This window comes from Taeniopygia guttata, chromosome 2 (assembly GCF_048771995.1).
Source record: "Taeniopygia guttata chromosome 2, bTaeGut7.mat, whole genome shotgun sequence".
Taxonomy (NCBI): domain Eukaryota; kingdom Metazoa; phylum Chordata; class Aves; order Passeriformes; family Estrildidae; genus Taeniopygia; species Taeniopygia guttata.
The window spans coordinates 128,601,552-128,624,343 of NC_133026.1; the positions used below are offsets into that span (position 1 = coordinate 128,601,552).

At 36.8% G+C, this 22,792-nt stretch overlaps 1 protein-coding gene across 2 annotated transcripts in view; it reads left to right on the forward strand.

The window, feature by feature from the left end:
* DPY19L4 (dpy-19 like 4) overlaps positions 1 to 22,353 on the forward strand; it is a 32,640-nt gene extending 10,287 nt beyond the window's left edge. Inside the window, exons 7-19 of one of the 2 annotated variants that reach the window (XM_032747024.3) lie at positions 45 to 168; positions 697 to 831; positions 2,054 to 2,185; positions 2,275 to 2,373; positions 3,552 to 3,625; positions 5,382 to 5,540; positions 7,138 to 7,257; positions 8,302 to 8,422; positions 9,810 to 9,866; positions 12,179 to 12,261; positions 13,996 to 14,128; positions 14,561 to 14,719; positions 17,006 to 22,353. In XM_032747024.3, coding sequence (XP_032602915.3) covers positions 45 to 168; positions 697 to 831; positions 2,054 to 2,185; positions 2,275 to 2,373; positions 3,552 to 3,625; positions 5,382 to 5,540; positions 7,138 to 7,257; positions 8,302 to 8,422; positions 9,810 to 9,866; positions 12,179 to 12,261; positions 13,996 to 14,128; positions 14,561 to 14,719; positions 17,006 to 17,170 — 1,561 coding nt within the window. In that variant the 3' untranslated portion in view covers positions 17,171 to 22,353. The remainder of the gene's footprint in view (positions 1 to 44; positions 169 to 696; positions 832 to 2,053; positions 2,186 to 2,274; positions 2,374 to 3,551; positions 3,626 to 5,381; positions 5,541 to 7,137; positions 7,258 to 8,301; positions 8,423 to 9,809; positions 9,867 to 12,178; positions 12,262 to 13,995; positions 14,129 to 14,560; positions 14,720 to 17,005) is intronic. The other variant, XM_072924833.1, reaches the window with a different exon arrangement.
* The last annotated feature ends 439 nt before the right edge of the window (positions 22,354 to 22,792 follow it).

Consider the following 22,792-nt stretch of genomic DNA (forward strand, 5'->3'; position numbering starts at 1 on the left):
ACATAATATTTTAATATTTTTGTTTCTTTGTACTTTTTTTCTAGGACAGACACAACAAGAATTGATTATTCCATACCATCAAGAGAAAATTGGGCTTTGCCGTATTTTGCATGTCAAGTAGCAGCTCTCACAGGCTATTTAAAAAAGAACCTAAACTGTTCTGCTGAGGTAAGGCAAAATTAGTTTCTTAATAAAGAGCTGTGGGTAAAACTGTACTCTAGGTTAGTTACTTCTGCTATTGTTGCCCTTCTGAGCAGAAAACAGTAGAAGTTTTGTTTCTTCTTTTCAAAACTGGATTTCACCTAGCCGTGGCTAAACAACTTATGCCCTACCTTGATATGCCCCCCAGGAGGGTTCAGAGAGAGCAGTGTGGTAATGGGCTGTGTGCTGCTTGTTTTTGAATAAACCCAGGCAAAATTTTTGTCATGTAAACTGTTTTTCTTGAAGATGGTTGTTACTTTTTTACCCTGGCTCTGTCTTCAAACACATTTCAAGCCAATCAGAAGAAATATTTTAAATATTTCAGTAGTTACTTTCTCCCATCTGAAAGTTAAGCACATCTGAAGTAGTATTTTAATTATTTCCCGAAACAATAATTAATTCCCATAGTTTATGTTTTAATGATCTCTCAGTTACTTGGTGACAGACATGCGTGGGTACAAAATTAATATTTTTTCTTTTCTTTTTTCCTTCTAGAAGTTTTGTTATCTTTTGGTGAATGCCTCAACATATACCTTCATGATGATGTGGGAATACAGTCATTATCTCCTGTTTGTCCAGGCTGTTTCTCTTTTCCTGCTGGACAGTTTTGCCCTAGCACAGACCGAGAAGGTATTGGAACTTTTCAGCCTACTAATAGTTGGGGATTTACAGGCAGCGGCTGAGGTGCCTGCCATTCATACTGCTCAGGAGCTCCAGAGGGCTCAAGGCTGAGGGATGAGTGTGTTGCAGCCTGGGCCCAGCTGCAGTGCATGTGATATCCATCAGAAGAATAAAATAACTTTAAACTGACTCTCTTATGGACTGCTGTGTTGAGGATAGAAGATAAACAAAGCTTCTGTGACCTGAAACATCCTTGGAGAGCTAAAAGAGCGATGAATGATATTCCTCTGTTTTGGCCTATCTGCCTCTTTTCTTTCTCCTATTCACAGCAGGGTGGGCAGACCAAAGAACTGCTTTGTTGGCTCTGTGCAGTTAAAGGGCTCATTTTCACCCTCAGTGGCCTGTCCTGCACTGCTTTGCCAGTAAATAGACTAGACAGATGTTGAAGGCAAATTGGTTTTTCAATACAAGAAAGTACTTAAATTTATTCTGCAAAATGGTTCTTAGAAATGTTGCAACAATAAGGTGTTTTTATTCTGCCTGTTGCAGTTGTATATATGCTTCTTTGTACATACATGCTTTTTGGTTTTATTAGCTATCAAACTACATGCAATTTCTAATTCTTCACCTCTTCTTTCAGTTTCTTTTTATTCTGTTCTTCAGCAGTGGGAAATGTTTGATCTGTTGTCGTTCAAAGCAGAGTGTATAAGGGAGAAAATGGGTGTTTTGGTAAAAGTCTGAAGAATCAAGCATCAAGGTTTATAACATCCACTTATCAAGTAGTAAATAACAGCAACTATAGATAACAGTCTGAGTATTCATTCCTGAGAAAGATTAGTGAACAAGTTATTTTGAAGGCAAGGAAAGCACCTGTTTAAACGTGAGCTCTGTCACAAATTGTGTGTTCTTACTGATGCTTTGTAGTTAATGCTTTATGCTGCATCACAGAGGGGTGTTACTGAATGGGTAGACCTGATAAAATACTCCTGTTTCTGGCATTTTTACAGAATTCTAGTGAAGTAATTGTCCATTAGTTACTGGGGCTGACCAGGATCATTTTCATGTGCAATGCTTTCCAGAGCTAAATGGTACCCTGCTGGATTCATGAGTCGAAGGATTGAGATCCATTAATCCCCTGATTACCAGAGGAAGTGAGCTATCTACTGGTCTAAAACCCAGGATTTATATCCACTGTAGTTTTATTTTATTGTTTATTTTTTTCCTTCAACAGGTGCATGAGGTATACAGAATCTACCTGTTTTCTGTCATCGTGGGGTACCTTCTGCAGTTTGAAAATTCAGCCTTACTAGTGTCACCATTACTGAGTCTTGTGGTAGCTTTAATGCTCTCCAAATCCCTTCAGGTAAGTAGACTTTCTTCTAACCCTCAGTATGGTTTTAAAATTTAAAGTGAACTCCAAAATGATACAGCATTCTTTAAATATTTTTGCAGATTAATATGAAAAAAAGCACATTTGCGTCAAGATTGCTGAAAGTAATGTATATTTATTTGGTACTTACAGTAGCAGTGACACTAAACTTCTTATTAAAGGTAAGATTCCTCTGAAAAAGTGATTTTAATTTCAGAATCTAAATGGAAAGTTGCAGATGTATCTTGAAAAAATCTTTTGAAATGTTGCTTATCTTATTGATACGACGGTTCATAGTTCATGGTTAATATGAGTGCTAAAAATTGAGACATTTTGTAGCAACTCAAACATCTCGGTCTTGTTGGGGTTTTGGTCTTCTGGGTTGAAACAGTATAAAATACTCTTTAAAAGACATTTTATCTATGTTATAAATACGGGGTTTGTTATAATTTGAATGGCCTCTACAGACTAGACTGAATATTAAAACAGTATTCGTGTGCATGGTGACACAATAGCCAGGAGCAAGTTTGAGTGGTTTTAGGGTAGATATTAATTTTCAATTACATTTCAAGTAGAACATTGGAACAGAGGCTTTCACTTTGTGTAGGGGTCAGTTAGGAGTTGAGATTACAGAGTGGGATTTTAGCCTGGTCTTGTATTTTGATTAGCAATTCCCTCTTGCTGGCCTTTTACACATACTATTGTGCTTTTCTTCTATGTTTCCAACTCACCATGGTTGTGTTAATTAACAGTGCTAACTCAGAAGTAACAAAACTACTGAACCCTAGAAGGCTTGAAAGAGTGCTCACATGTAATTATGTTCCTGTGCCATTCAGAATGACTAACCTTGCTGTACCTCCAGGAAAATAAAATCTAACCTTGAAAAACATGAGTTAAATTACAGTTATGAGTAAGTTACAGAACTTTAGGCAGCTCAGACAGTCGGTGTGAAGATTACAAATGCTCATGACTTGTGCTCAGCTGAAGTGCTGTTTTCTAGTGGAGCCAAGCGCAGCACTCTTAGGCTTGCTTGGGTGTAAGTCAGGATGTTTTTCATGATCCTTTCTACCGCTCAGTAGCCTTTTGACAACTTATTGGCAGCTTTTCACTTGCCCTCCTGGTGTGGTATGGGAGTGGAATGAAGGTAATAATATTCTCAAGGAATCATTAAATGTGGATTTATTGAAGTGAAGATTTACAATGCTATACCAGTACCTTAATTAGCACACTTAATCCATTTTGTTGGTTTTAACTAAATCTTGAATAGTTGATTTTTATCTGGCATTTTGTAATCTGAATGATTATGTGAAAACTGCTTCCAGCACATTGTGTGATTTTTCTCTGCTAAATTAATTTTCAGATGTTCATTCCTCATAAAGAAAATGAGCATTTGCTGAAGTTCATTGAAGTAAAACTTGGCTTAAACACAACTAAGTAAGTTTATTTAAACTCTTTACACCTCCCAGGTTATCCAAACTTTTGAAACTGCTCTGAGAAGTGTAACATTTCAGGGGCTTGTGAGAGTTTTGTAGAGGTGCTAGGGAAATAATTATTTGTTGTCTGATTGAAGTAAAAAAATATGCACATACAGAATTTACTTAGGGTCTTGAGGTTTCTGAGGCACTTCAGTATTTTTCATGTCTTCAGGTGAAGGCATTTCATTGATTTTTGTTCTCTTGTGATGTTGAAGAGTGAAAACTTTCTGTATCCTGTCTAGTGTTTCTAATAAGACTTGAAAGCAAAGATAATAGGGTAAAGGTGGCAGTACGAGCTTTTTATAGCCTGGAAAAAAGACTCTGGAAAGAGTCATGAACTATTGATACTATCTCAAAAGAGGCTTGGGTTGTGGGTACCCCTAATACTTCCTGTATGTTTTGGAAGAAATTAGGACATGGGACATCTTCAAAGTCAGAGGGGGATTGTGATTCTAAGAAAAAACCTTAGTATCTGTAAAAGAGTTGGATGCTGGACTGCAAGAAGATGTCATGGCAACAGATTTTCTGGAGAGCTTCCAATAGAGTGTTAGTAAGGACTGACACACTCCTGAACCCAAGCCAAGGCTTGCAATTCTGTACAGGAATTGGAATTCTCTCTGAAGAACTGCATCTCTCTTACAAAAAACTACTTCACAGCCTTTCAGGGGAACAAGTGGAAAATGACATCACACCCAACTGAAACTGTTGGGGAACTTTTGAAGGACAAGATGCAGTGATGTTGAGACTACAATGTATTATCACACACACATACCCATTCTTAAGTGTTTTGCAAGAAAACTAAGGACTCCTGGTCAGGATTTCAATTTATTCAGCTCCCAGGTATTAATGGATTTCCCTTTTTTTCCACCCTGGGGCCTTGCTAAATATCACTTTTCAGATTGTTGGACTGCAATGAAGCCGGAGATTGAGACAAACTGGGTGCCTTTACGCCTGGAACACTGTGTAACTATGTATTGGAATTATGATTTAAAGCACAAGAGCTTCAAGATCTGTCTTTATGGCCAGTTGGGTCATGCCCAGCTGTTAATCTTTAAACTGATTCTGTCTAATTGACTAGTTCTCTAGTCATCACTTAGGAGAAGATAAAAAGGGGGAGGAAAGCAAAACAAAGTAAGCAAAGAATATGTTCACAGCACCACACGCTGCACCAGTTCCAGTTGAGAATGTACACTGACAGTGCTTCTGGGCGTAGTGTATTTTCCTGCTTGCTAACTGAGAAAGAAGAATGAAAAAGTGGTTTCAACTACAGAACTAGAATTTCAACATTAAGGCTCATCTCAGGCTTCTTTGTGATCTCAGATGACCACTTTCCCTTCTTCATCTCCTTGTTTGGAATGAGGACAAGCATACATTCTTGAATCAGTATCTAAAATCTTAATCCACCGTGACAAGATTCTTTTGGGCCCCATAATGGAGTTATGTGGGAGGTTGGGCTTTTGTGATATAAAGGATTTGTAGTCTGGTCTCTTCAGATCACAGATACTTTTTGGGAAGATAGACTTTTGACAGTTACTCTAAAGAGTATTTGCAAAGCAGTTTCAAATGATGAAAAGATAGCTTCAAAGATGAACCTCAAGTAGTTTCCTATGACATGAAAAGGTTAAACTGCAATTGTTTTGTGCTGGGTTGTTGGGCTTTTTCCTAATCTATGGGATATTGTTATTGTTTTTAATGGAATGTTTTTGCCTTACTAGGAATTTTACAATGAATTGGCTCCTTTGTCAAGAATCTCTTCAGGCACCCTCCCAAGACTTTTTTTTGCGACTAACACAATCATCACTGTTGCCTTTTTATATTTTAGTATTAATTATCTGCCTTTTTTCTGTAACTCAGGTCATTTTTAGGAGAATTTGGTAAGTAACTTGTTTATGTGAAAAGTAAGTTAAAAATTAAAGGCTCCTGGATGCCTCAGGGAATAGGCATCATGTTTGTTGCTCCAAAGTTTGTTTTACCATTGAACTTGTCAGGGTGTGAGCACCAGTGGGAAGGCCCACCAGAGCCTCCTAAAGAAAAGTGAGAAGGTTCTTGAGCATCCCTCCTATCAGTTCAGGGAGTTGTCATTGGTTCGTTTCCCTGTAGGTGCAACTCCTGCTGAGCTCTGGCTAATGTCTGCTCATGTGTTTATCTCTTCTCACTGACAGAGAAAGATGTTTTATATGTAATTCTCCTTCCAACAGCAAAGTTATCTAATTGTTACTAGAATTTGTTTTTCTGTTTTGGATTTGGGGTATTTTTTTTTTTTCAAGTTTGCATGTTGAGAAAGATGAGATGGGTGGAGCTGAGAGGGCTTTGGATTTCTAATGCTTCACTGTTGGTATTTTAAAACACTTGCTTACTGTGATCAAGTCCACTAGCCTTTGCTGCTTGGAACAGAACTGAAGTTACTCAATTAGTTTTAGTTTCACAGTGATTCACAGTTCCCTTGAGAGAAGGGGTAGTGTAACTGTCTTCGTAATAATACCAACACTCTACATCCTAGCATAACTTGTCTTGAAAACTCAGTGGTTAGGAAATTATCTCTTCCTGGTAGAGGATGAATGGTGTAACTTCTCAGATATTGGAACAAATTTCTCACTTGTCTGCAGCAAAAATCAATAGGTTTATTTTAAGGATGAAGGCTTCTAACAGATAAAGATTATACTGCTATAAATGAAAGGTTGGCTGTGTGATAGGATATTCAGAACAATGGGGCAAACTTATTGTTTGCTAGTACTTGAAATAACTATTTCTTACTGTAAATGAGCAGTGACTACACTATGCCCAACACCTTTTTAAAGAAAAGTTTAAAATAAACATTTTCCTGTCTTTTTTTCTTTTAATTTTTGAATCAGTTAATAATCTTAAAATATATCTAATTTTCATGAGGAAGGTTATAAAAATGTAAACAGAAATCACATCATGGTAGAAGGAATTGTTATCTATTCTGTGCCTTGCTATCTTATTAGTAGAAAACCTTTCATTGCAGGATTTTGGCTATGATTTTTATTTATAATAATGCGACTAAAATCTACTTTTGTTACCTTTGTTGTACACACATTCCACACTGAATGTGGAATGTGTGTACAACAGATTCCATAGTTCTTTACCAAGCTAATGGTATGAAGGAACTTAAAATGCATGTTCAGCATGATTCGTCTAAATGTCTGTAGAGTGGACATGCTCTTAAATTAGACAGTCTCTTGTTGCTGAATTACCTTAAAGTAAGATTGGTCATAAGCAGTGATCCCATTGTATTAATTGAGAGGCATTGCTCCAGAGTGATTGCAGTCTAAAACAATGGACAGTGGGTACTGATTGATCAAGTACAAAAAGCAAGTAAACAGTGCAACAATATTATATTCTATGATATGGAATGATCTCAGTGCACTGCTGACTTAAAAGTATTTTCATTGGCACCTTTTCCTGGGATAATATCTGAATTAAGTGATGTCTCATTTTCTCCAACTGCAGTGGTGAACCACTGAAAGAGACAGTTAAACTTGAGGATGGTCGAATTGGAGAGAGGCCAGAAATAGTTTATCATGTAATTCACACAATTTTGCTTGGTTGTCTAGCGATGTGTTTGGAAGGGTAAGTCTGATTTTGATGTATCTCTTTTGAAAGCAACAGAGTTCCATACTGGACATGATGTGCTGTTTACCCTGTTGAAATCACCCTTTTTCAGAAATAATTTTGGTATATAGTGGTAATACTTAGGAGTAGTCAAAGATACTTTTAATTAGAAATTGGCTATTGTTATATGAACACTTGTGCTTAGTCTCTTTAAATATGTTTTCCGAGCTTTAATGCAGCCAAGATTCAAGACGTTAATTGAATCACATTTTAACCACTTTCTTTGTGGTATTTAAGTGTAGAACTGTGCTGTAATTAATTTCAGCAAGAACTTGTGTAGTGTTTTGATGAACAGAATAGTGCTGGAATATTGGGACATGAAAGATTCCTTATCCATCTTCTTGTGTGTAGGCTGCCATATCTTTGCTTGACATGTTAAAGCAGTAGCAGAACTAATTTCAAAAGTATTGTGTTAGTCCTTAAAGCTAGAGAAGCTGATGTTTAGAAGATATTACTGTTCTAATCTTGCTTCTCAGCTTAATCAGCTTGAAGATGTCAGGCTTGTGTTTGTTTTAGGCTCCTCATCCTAAAATCTAAATATTCACAAATAAAAAAGCTGTTAAATTTTGCTTTTCTAAGTTGACTAGTCTACCCTTAAGAGTTAATTAAATATTTTCCTTTCCTTTCTTCAGGAAGTCCCTTATAGTACATTGTCTGTACAGCTTTGCCAAATAGCTGGTTTTTATCCCTTCTTGGCTGGAAAACCAGCCAAGTGACTTTACTATTCTCTTTGTTTTTCTTTCATCCTCCCCTGAACTCTGTGAAGGATTTTGTAATCTTGTACCTTGGATCTTGCTCCTCCATCTCACAGCAGATAATCAGGTGCCAGCTCTTCTGCTAGAGATTTCCTTGGTTTCCCCTCCAGTACCATCAAAGTTAACCTCAGATTGTTTGAGCATCCAGACTGTGTTTGACATAAGAAATAAATCTGAATGTCTTTATAGTAGTTTGAGTACAAAGGCATACGCAGGGTCCCAACTAAGTTACTGCAGTGTTTTTCAGAATGAAATATCTATGGACACCTTATGTTTGTATGCTTGCTGCATTTGGTGTGTGTTCTCCTGAACTTTGGATGACGCTTTTCAAGTGGCTTCGGCTGAAAGCTGTGCACCCAATACTGCTGGTGAGTTGCTGTTGCCAAAGTCTTGGCAAGCATATAGCTTTGCAAACAACACGTACCTAAGACCCATGAAAGAACCCATGAAAACAACAGGTTGTTCTGTGAGTGGTGGATTACATATGGTCTGCTTATTCTGTCTTTTGTTCTTTGTATCACTTTCTCTGGTACCTGGTGATAAAGTTGTGTTCACACTACAATATTTTCTAGTAAAAAGTAGAGCTGTCTTCATCTCCCTTTCTCTCTTCTCAATTTCTTTTAACAAATATTTGAGACCTCTGTCTCTCTGTCTTGTCTAGTTGGAATTGGTCAAGAAGGTTATGCACTTTTTAGGAGGAATGCAGGAGAAAAAATACTGGTGCACAGAGTAGGCATAAGCTTTGCTTCACTGAGAAATGGGTCTTAAAATGGTGTAGTAAGGTGAATTTAACTGCTAAGAGTAAAACTGCTTCATAAGAAATGGTAAGTCAAATTACTTTGTATATGATTTGTTTATGTATCGCCATTATAGAGAAGTGTTGTGACTGAAGATAAGCTTGTGTTACAGAGCAAACAGCTCCCCTGCTTCCAACTCTAGCGTTATTCTCCATATGACAAGAGTTGCTTTGTGTGACTTTTAGCAGCTTTGGTTTTATTAATAAGATAGGGATAGAATATTGCTTACCCTAAATTCAAGAGGCTTATAGGAATAGACATATTATACTTAGAGGTTTATTATGTCTCCTGTGAAAATACCATACACTGCTATATCAGAAACATTGACTGTTCTTTTAGTCAAGGTGTAGCAATATGTTCAGGTACATGGTAAGCACATCCTTTTATATACTTCTTGTTTTCTGTAATGTAGACCTGCTTTTTTACTATTAACAGAATAGATGTGTTAGTAGCTTAATATCAAAGGAATGCCTTGTGTGCATGTTTTCTGTACCATAGAAGCTATTTTCTCCTTGCAAAGCAAAAATTGTATCAGCTAGAATGATGGTATGCTGAGAGATGGGTTTCTGAGTCTTGCATATCAATAATGCGAATCTGAACAAGATAGAGGTTTGAAGTGCTTGTTTTTTTTCCCTTCTTATAGCATTTGAATGTGAGGTGTTTGCCTTCTTCTGTTCCCTACATCATGTGCACATGGAATCATTGTTACTTGAGTAGTAATTAACTGTCCCAAAAATTGATGGTAAAGTGTTTGTGAGTCAAGTGAAGCCTTCAGTGCTACATTAGGCAAATTCTTGTTTGAGGAAAGTTTTTTGCCTGGTAGAAAACCACAAAGTTTCATCTACTGTCACTCTGAGGTTTCAGACATAAATACTGCTCACTGTATGAGCAGAATCAATGGACACCTCAATGCTGGAGAATGGTGCCTAATCCATTTTCTCAAACATGTACTTTCTAGGCTCTTATTCTGAGTATGGCAGTTCCCACTATAATTGGATTCAGCTTGTGGAAAGAGGTAAGAAAAGTACCTTTGTGGAGTTTTCTTTGTTTGTAGGCACAATATGAGTTAAAATGATGAGCAAATATAATGAAATGTACTCAGTGAAATTAAGTATATCTGATGAAATTGAAGTTGTCATCCATTGAAAATGTTTCATTAAAAAAAAAACAAACTTCACTTTTTTCAGAACAAGGTATTTGATAATTTAATTTTTTAACTATCACTTATTGTAAATAAATTTAAATGAAGATTTTTTTATATTCAGCTGTTAAGCTTAGGATGTATAAACTGACTCAACAAAGAAAATACTGCCAAATGAAAACTCTGGATATTGTAAACTATGTTGCCTCAATCTTAGTTTTAGTGAAAAGGAGTAAAGTTAGAGGAAGTAAAATTACAGGAGGCCATATGCAAATAAACTGTTTAAAAAGCTCCTATCAAATTATAATGGAGTTAAATTCTTTGTGCAGACCATTGTGTCGAGGTGTGTACCTACTACAGGGAAGAAAAGCCACAGATGTTTCATGTTTAAAATGAATACTTAGTTCTTTATTGCAAGTCACAGACAGACTGGGGGTAGAGTATTTGGAAATTATTTTTTAAGCTCCTGTGAGTGCAAAAAGTATGTGAAAAGTCTCATAATGTGTTATCCTCTGCTATACTGGCACAGCTTTAAAATAGTTTGGATAGTCTGAGAATTCATATATAGAAGCTGGTCTTGCCCAACAGTTACAGATTTCGTAACATCTATCTCACATTGCAACCAAATTTTCTATTGTCGCCTGACTTTTTACATGTTTTTGATGGAGCAATAGATACTGTCTGTAAAAAAAGCTAGAGTTGCTCAAAAGATTCATGAAATCTATGACAATAGAAGAAACTAGTTAACCAAGTAATTCCTTTACATTGTTTTAATGAAAGCAGTGTGGGGTTTTGGACTCCAGAGGGCCTCATCCATTGCTGATCCAGCGTCTGCTTTTAAGCAGTGGTGAACAGTTTGCTCTCCAGGTTCATAACTCATCCTTGAGGTTGGCAATGTTGATTAGAAGTAACAGAGCAGCAAAAATGCCTTGAGACTCCTAATCTGTTACCGTGGCTATAAAAGGCTGAGTGTATAGCTCAGCATCTTTTTGCTTGGCTGACTTCTGACTGTGTCTGGCATAGTCCCTCCTCTAACTAGGTTTTTCCAGGTGCTGTGATTGATGAGAGAAGCAGGTTATTCTTGGGGTGGCAGTAGCAGTTCCTCTTTCCATCCCTCTGTTCTGGGAGTGGTTCCAGTGTATGTGTAACAGCAGTGGTGTTTGTCCCTGACACAAACCTATGGCAGCTGCTCTTATGCTGCTTGTAGGCTGCTGCCACTTGACAGCTGAGTTGTCCAAGTAATGGAGGTGGAAAGGCTCCCACTTCTGTGTGTTCCCTGTGGCTGTCCCAAAGTAAGCTGTCTCTTTAATCTGGCAGAACCTGTAAACTTCATTCTTTTCCAAAAGAGCTGACTTCCGATAATTTTCACTTAGCATTTACAACAGCATGTACATGTATCTATTCCAGCCCCTCAAGGTTGGCCAGTTTCCAGCCATGGCTTTTTCAGATAAATGCACCAAATGGCTCAAGGACTTACAAAATCTCCCATCTTAATAAAGAAGGACCTCTGACCTGACAGGGTAGGGAAGCCATGATGCAGGGTTGCAATTTGGCCTGGTTTGAAAGCGGTGGAATTCTATCTCACGGAATCCCTCCTTTTCTTAGAATGTTTTTCAAGAGCATAAACTGAGGTATCCCACTTCACACAATGTAAGGTGCTCTTCTTCACTGCAGTGATTGAAGTCACAAGCAAGTCTGGGCACATTACCAGGGCTCTTCTAGGAAATTTCTCCTCTCCTGTCTTGCTTGCATAACACCTTTCCATCAAGTCAGAACAGTCCAATCCTTCCTGCTCAAGCAGGTTTATCATGAGAGATTTATCATCTTCTTGGTTCAGTACCCTTATTTATAGACATTTGCATATGACCACCTGAATTATGGTTTTGATGCATGTAAGGCCACTTGATGAATGTTGTTGCTGCTATTTGTTTATTTATTTTTAATTATAAGTATTCTAATAAAATAGAGAGAGATGAGAACTTCTGTTTAACATGCTTATTTTGGAGAGAATTTCCTGCTGTCAGGTAAGTAAATGTAAGCTGAGTTTTGTAAGGTATTCAAGCAAAGGTACCAGTTGGGGGAAAACTGTTGAAACCCATTTCTGTTGTGTCACATAAGGTCTTAATGTAATGAGATGCTCTATAGATAATTTTTAAACTATAAATAACCAAAAACATTTCCATCAGTTTTTCCCTAGAATAATGACAGAGCTTACAGAACTGCAAGAATTCTATGATCCTGATACAGTAGAACTTATGACATGGATAAAGTAAGCATGAAGTCCAACATTTCTATTTTACTGCTTTTTGTAAGGGTATTTTTATCTCAGCAGTTTGTGGAGGTACCTCTATCAAGCTGGGTTTTCCCTTGTCATTCAGTGATGCGTGAGGGAAGAAGTTTTATATTTTAAGCTTGGTATTGTTCCCATGAAAAGAAACAGAAGTTTATAATGGATTACAAAAGATCCTAAAACACACAAGCAAGTCATGTTTAATGTAATTGCAGACCTAGTTTCCAAATAGAGGTGGAGATCTCAGCAGGATCTTAGATCTTGCTTCTTTGCATGCAAACATTTCATTAGATTACAGGATTCATGTTGATTGTAATGCCAGAGGTGGACAAAACCCCTGAAATGTTATGTACCTGAGCCAATAAAATGAAATGAATGTGAGGATCTACAGACTTTTGTCAGGCTACATGGAGAGGAGTATGTGTTACCAGACTTGCCTTTTGACCACAGCAAGTATGGAGCTGTTATACAGCTCATACTGAACATATACACAGCTAATACCAAGTCATTTTCACAGATTTAGTTTTATTACCACCAAAAGTTTCAGAATTGCATTCTGTCTCATTCAATTTAACTTCAAACTCTGTCATTAGGAACTGTGCTTTTCTGAAAATTAGATCCCTGGTGTTCAGATAATTTAGCTTTAACTGCATTTTTTAGAATATTGCTTTCTATATTTATGTAGTCTTTAATGTCAACCTGTTTGTCTTCACAAAAGGCAAGGCTGGTAATTAGTGTTCCAGCCAATTTCTTCTTGTTTTTGTAGTAGTGTATGTTGTTTGTCACTGCTGTAGCTCTTCAAGGCAGCAAGTGGAATAATGCCAAGTACCTAATGGCTTTTATGTTAGTCTGCATATACTTCAAGTAGGTAATTAATCATGGTGAATTTCATTGAGATTCACTCAGCTACGAGCAATTTGACTACCCTTATCTGTAGCAGCTGTTCTTATTTTTAAAGAATATAAAGATTTTTTTTTCTTATGGATATACTTAGCTATCTACATTGAAATTTTAATTCAATGTCATAATTACAGTATATTTTCTCAAAGTCTTCTCTCTGATAATATGAATTTAATTTGAATTTTCTCTGCAGAAGTTGCCAAAGTCTGTAATAAAGTGTGACAGTGACAGTTTTCTTTCACAAATACAGAAATACAAATAGTGAAAAAATTATACCAAATCCAGAAACATGATAACTGTAGGCATTATGTATTGTGTATGCTGACATTATTTTCTCATAGATGATGAAATACATAATCAGAGATTACATATGAAATACATAATAGAGATCAAGTTACAACTGTCACAAATTGTTCCCTTACAAGGTAACATCATGTTGTTTCTCCTTCTACCTACCCACCTGCTCAAACTTGTTTTGTCACAAGTTGGCAACCATTCAGAAAAGCAGAACTTGGATCCATTCCCGGACCACTCTGAATGGTGTTTGTTGGATTGCAAGGAGGGGAGAACAACCATCAGCCCTTGCCCCAGCAGGAACCCCTCCTTTCAAACTCTGTATTGCTGCAGGTCTGTGCTTTCCCTGGCAAGGAAAGTACTGCCACAGCAACACCATCACCAGTTGTAATGAGACCCCCAGTGATACCTTCACCCACTCCATTCATTCTGCAGCACTCTAACTGGTCCCACAGTATATAAAGTTGTTTGGATGAGTGCACCCAGTACTCAGAGTGCATGTTGGTGTTGCTTTTGCAGACGCCAGGCTCCTGTGGCTGCTGTGTTTGCAGGCAGCCCACAGCTCATGGGTGTGATTAAGCTTTGTACGGGATGGATGGTGTCGAGCTTGCCTTTGTATAATGATGATGATCTTCTGAAAAGAAATGAGAATGTGAGTATCCAATTCCATAAATGTGGTATCTCACAGGAGCTGTCTTTCTCTTCACCCAAATGAAATGCAAAAAAATCAAATGTATTAGAAGGGATGAGGACATAGGAATCCAGTGGACATGGAAGGGATTATCAAGCAGATTATCAGTGCTTCACTCTGCACAGAAACAGATATCAAAATATTATTTCTGAAGACTTTTCAGGCCACTTGAAGTATGTAAGATGAAAACTTGCCATTATCAGAGATAAATACTTCCCATTCAGATGGCCATTGCTCACTTGTTTTGGAGATTTCAGAACCAAACTTTTTATAGCTTGATGTGTACATATAGTGTGTCATTACAGATAGGTCATTGTTGGGGGGTATGTGTGTCCCAGTATTTAAGGTGTCACTGATTTTTGCATTGTATGAACATGTTTTCTTAATTTATAGATTTATCAGATCTATTCAAAAAGGTCAGCAGAGGATATTTATAAGATACTCACATCTTACAAAGCCAACTTTCTGGTTATTGAAGATTCAATTTGCAATGAAGTGGGACCTGTAAGAGGATGTAGAGTTAAAGATCTGTTGGATATTGCTAATGGTCATGTAAGTATTGGGGAGATGAAATTAATGTTTGAATGCATAAATAATTAAATTGAGAATAAATCTCATAATGCTGGTCTTATTTTTCTTATTGTAATTGACATGTAGACAACAGTCAAGTTTTAAATGTGATCAGTAAAGTTTTGGATTGTCTGTTTCTTAAACTTGTAATCTTACCTAGTACTATTAACTGCCCTAATCCCTCCTAACACATGAGTATCTAGCTGTGCTGCTTTTCTGACAATTATTTAAATACCATTTAACTATATATAAATGTTCAAGACTGACACCTGAATAGGTTATTACAAGAGCAGTGAAGTCCTGCCACTGTAACTGGCATTCTTCTAAGAAGGCTTTCTTTGCTAGCTTTGAAAAAAAAATTCTGAAATGGATATACTCATTTCTTCTAAAACTTTGGCTGGAATGAGAACCAGCCTGACATTTAGTTCAGTACAGACTGTTTGGTTCTGATGAGGGTGTAAGTCTATTCAGTTCAGCCTTGCAGATAGGTCAGCACACAAAAGTTAAATTAAACCACATCTGCTAGAAAGATTGGTTGAATAAACTGCACCATGAATGCTGCTTCAGTCATTGATGTGTTCTGTCTCTTTGGATGTTGGTAGTGCTGCTCTTGCTGTTTAAGTAGAGAGTAAGGTGGGGTTTGTAAGGTGATCTCACTGCCATGTGTTCATTGGCTTCCTGGAAATCCAGCAAAAATTTTGGTTTTGGAAAGGCAGGGATGACCTTAAACTCGCTTAGAGTTTCATTGCTTATTCTCAGGTCAACAGGAAAGAGGGAGTCACCTCTAAGCAATATAGGAGTGGTACGTTATTAGGGGATTACTCTATATTTCCCCAGGAGTCTACAGCTGGTGTCAGTTTCACTTCTTGGTTTCATAACTATTTTATCCATGAAGGATATTGTCTCCATTTTTCTACTAACTTCCTTACCATTGCTGAAATCTATTATTTCTTTCCTTGTCTTGGTGCTAAAATCATGTGTGCTGTGATTATTCCAGGATATATCCAATATACTGTACCATAACTGTGTGTGTCTGAATAACCTCCCTGATTGCTAATCTGGATATTACCTCAGTTTCTTCTCAGATTTGTGTTGCATGAGTAAATTACTGTTTTCTCTTCACACTTAGGCTCTCCACTGGAGCAATTAACCACAATTTCAGGATTCCATGCCCTCATACCCCTGCATTGCTCATCTCCATGCGTCCTGCTTGCTTCTCTCTCACACATAAACTTGATAATCCTTCTTGTGTTTTTTGTTGTGGTTTTTATTGTTGCTGTTGTTTTGGGGGGGAGTGATTGGTTTGGTATATTTGTGTTTTAAACAAATCTCCCAATTTGCTTGCTAACAAAATTGTTTAAGTCATAATGGAAGATTATCAAGATACTCCAAAGTAGTGGAAGATAGTGCATATGTATTTGGAGACTGCAGTGCCTCATTTAGTTACTCCCAAAGTAGGTGAGGCAGTGGACAGGCAGTGTGTTGACAGGTCTGTGGATGTGTTTTGAATTGCTGTTTTTAAGATTAGTACTACTTTATAGCTTGTGCTAAATCCTGTAGTCCTAGTCCAATATCTTGTTTCTGACACTGGCTGAGAGCATAGGTTTACTGATAGGGAAAGACATGTTTTCCAATAGTCTGTTGCTGAAGGACTGTAGCTCTGGGCAATTATCTTTGTGTTTGGAAGCCACTGCTGGATTTTTCTTCATGACTATGTCTTACTATGTTTTTTTAAAACCATGCAAATCTGTGGCATCAAAAAGCATAATGAAGGGATTCTTTAGGGATATCAGGCAGTAGATGCTAAAATGCACAGTTTGCTTCCAAGTCAATTGGTTGGAATTTGTAGGGAGATGTGTGTGTGTGTGTCTTTGGTCTTTATTAGGTATGTCAAACTTACTTGGCCTGGGAAAGGTAATTGAGATTTTAGTTTCCTTCATGCTGGTATGCCCTGTGCAGGTCAGGTTTGAACTACAGGGTAAAGGGGCATGCACATAATTTTCATTGCTGTTCTTCATATTATGAATAAAGTACACGGGTTTTAATGTCTGCTACCTTGACAAAGGGATTAATTCAAAAAGGCTTTTTTAGGTGGTTAAACAAATTACAGGGGAATGTGGTTTCAGTTTATTGGAACTGTACAATGTGGAAATTAAATGTCTATCATAAATGAAATTTACAGAATACAAAAGTTAATTAAATGTACAGAATTACATTCTGTAACCATTTATCTTCAGTTCTGTAATTTGGTCTTTTTCTTTCTGACAGGTGGTTTGTGAGGAAGGTGACAACTATGCCTACTCAAAGTATGGACGATTTTGTCATGAAATCAAAATGAACTATTCTCCATATGTGAATTATTTCACTAGAGTATACTGGAATAGATCCTACTTTGTATATAGAATCAACACTGTGATATCCTTCCAATCCTGAAAAAGCATGCAAACTTCTGCAAACTTCTTCCTGAGGATTGATTGTGAATGAATTTCAGTTGGAAAAGATCCTTTTGAGAAAGGAAGTCTATTTTTGCAGATAGGTGTGCACACATGCAGTGTACTGATGACTTTATTCTGCCAAACTGAAATTCTTTGGTCTACTGATCAGCTGACACATATACTATCCTTGAAGGAAATGGGAGCATTTATCAGTTTTACAGTCTCTACAATGTGCTACAGTCTTCCATGTTTTTACATTTTTTCCCATTATAAATCATGTTAATCTTCATGTAAATGAGATTTCTAACTTTAGTGTTAGAGAGTTGATATGCGTAGACTTCAGTAAATACAGAAAAATTATTTAAGGAGCTTGTTTAAGTCATATAGCTTTTAATTTTTAGCAAGAAAGCAATCACTATCCCAAGTCTTTTCAAGTAAGTGTTTGGATTTTTAGTTTGGGGTTTCTTTTGTTTTAATTCTTCCTGTCTTCCATAGTAAACATTTCTCTGTTTCTTAAACACACATTTATACATCTTCTGTGTAGCTATATAGTTTGTATAAATCAAATAAGGAAGATTTTACTTAAACAGCACTTCCACAGTTTAAAGCACTGATCTCTGTATTGTTGTCTCTGTTGTCTAGAGAGACGTGTTGGTGGAAATGCTAGGAATTAGACCTAGCAATAGGCGCCAACAAGCTCACATCTTCAGTTTGGAAAGAACTTGTCTTCATCATTTCTCCACACTTAAGTGTTTATGTGTGTATGCATAAGTGTGTCTTTCTTAGCAGCCACCAGAATGGGCCAGTATACCACAGTATGCCATACTTGTTTTCAGGCAAGTGTAGCAGGACAACCAGGTTTGCTACTGAGACTTCTGCACTTCAGTTTCACCCCGCTGTGTGTGTGCTCGTATCTGTGTGTGTGTGTGTGTGTGTGTATGGGTGATACTCATTTCATTCAACTTATTATGCAATAGCTATATTAAGATAGTGCCATAACTGTCATTTAAAACACTATAATCACCACCATTAATAAATAATGGTACAGGTGTTCATAGCTATTTTTATATCAATTATGCAAATACATAGATCTCCGAAAATTTGGCAAAGTACTCTGCAGTTTTGCTTCCCTCTAAAATTTGTTATATGCTCCTCTTTGCGACCTCTTTTCTTAACAAATTATCTGTTCATCCTGTTTGTTGCTGGCTGATAGACTTTCAGAAAAGAAAGAAAATTAACAATGTTTTAATTACAGCTCTGGGTTTAAACCTAGTGTTGAGAATGGAAACACCAATAAAAGGTAACAGTAGCTTTGCTTAATGTAGATGTAACTGGACAAAAAGCCAGGACTAAGTTTTGGAAGAAGTTGCTCACCCCTTAGGAGTGACCTGCAGTTACAAATTAACATAACACCTGGCCCAGAGACCAGTCTATCAGGCATGTGGGAATGATTCTTTGGAACCTAGATGTCTTTAATGAAGAATCTGGCAAAATAGGGTGAACCCTCAGCTGAAAAATCTGCAAACCATTCTGCAAGTGGAAGCTGCAAAACAATCCTTACTGCAAATCAGAGATTTTAACTCTGAATTATTAGGAACTGCAGCATGTTGTTGTATGTGCATTATTCTTCTCTGCTCTATGCAGATATACTTAGTTATTTTACACTGACACGTAGTGCTGAGATTTTTTAAACCTTGTTACCACTTTTGGAGTGATTTAAAAGAAAAAAGCTTTATTATTGTAAAAGACAACATGTCTGTAATCTGTTTTTTACTTTCAGTTATATTTTTAGGCCTATGAGTCTTGACGAAATATTAAATTATGCATTTTATTTGACACCAACATTCAGATTAAATCCATTGAATATATGGGATGTTGTCATCGAGATAAGCATTTATCCATATAACTGAGTTACAAGTTATAAGTAAATATCCTTTCTGGGCATACAGGCATTGTGTTGGGGATAGTGTGTCTGCTGGAGTGCAGGCTGCATGCATTTGCTTGTGCACAAGTGCACATTTTACTGCACTGGGCTGTTTCAGACTGCTCAATTTCTGTATACCAACAGAAGCTTGTGTATTAACTTGAGCTATGGCAGGCCTGCAGGAACCCCCTCTGTATGTGTGGATATAGATGTAATATTTGGAAGTAAGTTTACAGTTCCTTTTCCAATTTAGGTTTGTTTGAATCACAGTCAAGGAATTACATGTCTGTGTGTTGGTCACTTAATCTCTTGAAGTTAGTAATTCATGAATATCACTTCATATCAGCAATAAGGCATTCCAGGTGCAAACTTCAGGATTACAACACTACTTGGGTAGATGAAGTTGCAGAACTTCTGGCTTCATGCCTTAGATTGCCATGCTGAAATGTAACATTCAACTGTCCTTGGCTGCCTGTTGTGTTTTCCTGCAATGTTGTGTGTGTTACCATGTAGAACATAGTTTGAAAACATACATGTAGAGCACACATACTAAGAATACCACAAATGAGACCACCCACACATCTAAACAGAACTGTCTTGTAGCATGTTGGCCTTTATACATGTTTAAATGAACGAGTTGAACTTTATTTGAACTGTGACATAGTTAGTGTTATTAATTTTGTCATAGTTTTTAAGATGTATTCTTGATACTTCAATTGATTCTGCTTTAGGAGAATCATTTAAGATTTTTACCTTGTTTTTTATATTAGAGAAAATTATATTGCAGCACCATTGGCACAGCAGCCTTAAGTAACAGAAGGAGCCTTTTATTTGGGAGAACATTGTGGTTGTTCCTCTAAAAAAAGCATAATTAAAATGAGTGACTGAAAGAATCATATCTGACAAAGAAAGTTAATTAATTTCTTATCCAGCCATGGACTAGCAAAAATACTGTCTAATCTCCATCTTCTGTGAAAAATTGTTAAGTTCCAGTGGTATCCCTCAGTGGGACAACAATAGGCCACCAGACTTGTGCAGACAGCCCTGGCTTGGTTTTCAACCAAATCACAGGTTTAAGTCCCTGAAACGGTTGTGGGAAAGTTTTACAAATTTTGATCTGCTTTACTGTAGATGTTGCAATTCAGTTGAAATATGTGCCTTGCAAGCTTTTATTAAACAAACAAAAACCTCAATTCATGTTTACTTTTTGTGAATATTTTTTTAAATTCCTGTCCCTCTGATTTCTAGAGCTTCTGTTGTGTCTTAATATGCCAGCCTCCAAGGATGCCCAAGTGGTGCAGCTGGGATGTGTTCCAGACATCTAACAGCTGTACACTGGGAAGAATGAGAATTTGAATAGCAATTGGTGTGACTATTCTGCTGGCTTATTTCCTGCTTCACATTTCCACTTTCTGATATACTTGATCTTAGTAAATGCAAAAAAATTACCTTGAAAAAATAAATTAGTATAGTATTTTCAGGCACCCACCTGTTATCCTTAGACTTGTGAATCAAAGTTTGACCAATCCAGAGCTAAACATATACAGTTTTGTCTTAATCTTTAAAAAATTCTCTTTCACTTCCTGAATTACCACATACTTGAACTCAGATTTGACAGGAGATGCTTGAGACTAAGGAAAGGTATTTCTGAGCATAAACTTCTATTCATGTTATTTAAAAAAACATTGATTTCATTTCTTCCAAAGTAAATGGAAATACAATTTAATGCAACACAATATTAAATACATTTTCCATTGGGGTGGGGAACAGGGAGAAGATACACGAATGTGGAAGAAAGAGGGCCAAAAGGTGTCACAGGCATTGAAAATTCATCCAACTATTTGCTCTGGTGGCATTACTATATACTGAAAGGTAGAGGCTAGGGACCAAGTCTTGCTCTTACCACCTTATTTTCACTAAGTCATCTTCAACTGTCCAGGCCTTGTGACATTCCATCAGCTTCTCCATGCAATTCACATGAAAAGGAACTGCAAGATGAGGCTGTAGGGATTGTAAGGTATACAATTCCTACAAATACTTCTTAAAACTTCATATAACCTGTCCTTCAACCAAAACTCGCAACAGAAGAAGGTGTAGGCTGTGCTTGTGAATGTGTGGGCTTGTGCACACATGATGTGTTTGCATTTACAGGTGTCTGTTTTACTGCTGTGTTTTGGAGATGGAATGAGGAAATTCTCTTATCACTAATGGTGATAGAATCTGTAAGTCTGGTAAATATTGATGGGCAGGTGGACTCTGGAATACTGTGGTATTGGAGATGAAAGAGAAGCAGAACTTTATTCCAACACAAGTAATATATCCTGTGAAACAATACCTCAACATAAATCTGCATAATCATGCTTTAATACTCTTTTTAAAACCTAACTTCAGAGGGGAAAAAAGTGGGAATTCTAAGACATGCCTTGTGTGTTATCTTAAACTTTTCTACTTCATCAGTACAACTAAAAAACAAACACCGTTATGTTGCTGCACTCTATGCCAAATGCAGAGCTAGTGATGCCTAAAGGTCTTCTGAGTTGTTTTGTATCTCAACAATGTGTTTAAAAGTAATTAATCTGGCAGTGGTTTTGGTTTCAGCACAGTTAAATGTATGTATTTCTGCCTTTCAAGTGATGTTTAAGGTTACCTATTTATTTGATGGGACAGAAGGTTTAATGCCTTTCAAAGATTCAAACTTGTTTACTTCAGTAATGGAGAGGAATTATTGGTGGTGCTTTACTTGTTAACAGTGATGTTCAGCAGTAATGTATGTGGCATATGGACTTATCTATGTGCAGCTATTTAATAACAAGTCTAAGGAATACAATTCCTTTTATCCTGTTTGTTGTCTTGGACAGTTTTTTATCAAAATAATGTATACATAGTAAATATTTTTCTCTTGTAACAAATTTTCTTTCTGTAAAAAAAAATTAATAAAAGCCAAGTTCAGAAAGTATAGATTCTTTGGGACACAAACCATTTTATCCTTTGAGAACTCAAGGGAAGACTGCAGCACAGCTCAAAAGTCTTTCTTGACAGGCAGCATAAACAGTCTTGCAACTCCTGAGGACAAGCAGCCTGCTCAGACTGGATCCATATGTTGTGCTGACTGTGGCTGCCTGTTGAGACATACTTGTGTGAGGATGAACAGCAAAATGTGAGCTGCTTCATATGGAATTACTGAACTCTGTGACTCTCCCTAAAAATCTTACTACAGCAAGCATGTCACCTGAAAATAAAGTCCTATGCAACGTTAAGTGCTTACTGATTTAAATTTTTTTATCTACTAATGTGTTATCTGCCTTGAATTTTTACAGAGCATGGTTACATATTTTGGAGCCCTCTATTGTTTTGGACAATATTATTAGTAGAAATCTTTGAATGCAAATTAATTTGTAATAATTTAACATGTAATGATACAAAATCTTGATTTTTTTTTTTTAGTTAAATTCTAAAGACAGTACAAATACCCTACAGAGCACTTCTCCAAAAACAGATCATTTAGGACCTGAAAAAAATTACATATTTACATCCTTAATTTATAATGATTCTGAGTTTGAGCATTTATCAGACTACTTTGTTTTAGGCAAGTCAGAAAATGAGCTGATGTTGGAAGTATCCAAGTTTAGCCATAGAAGCAACCAAGCTTTGTGGTTGCTTAGGTCAAAGGGAATGGAGCTTCCTGACAGCATGAAA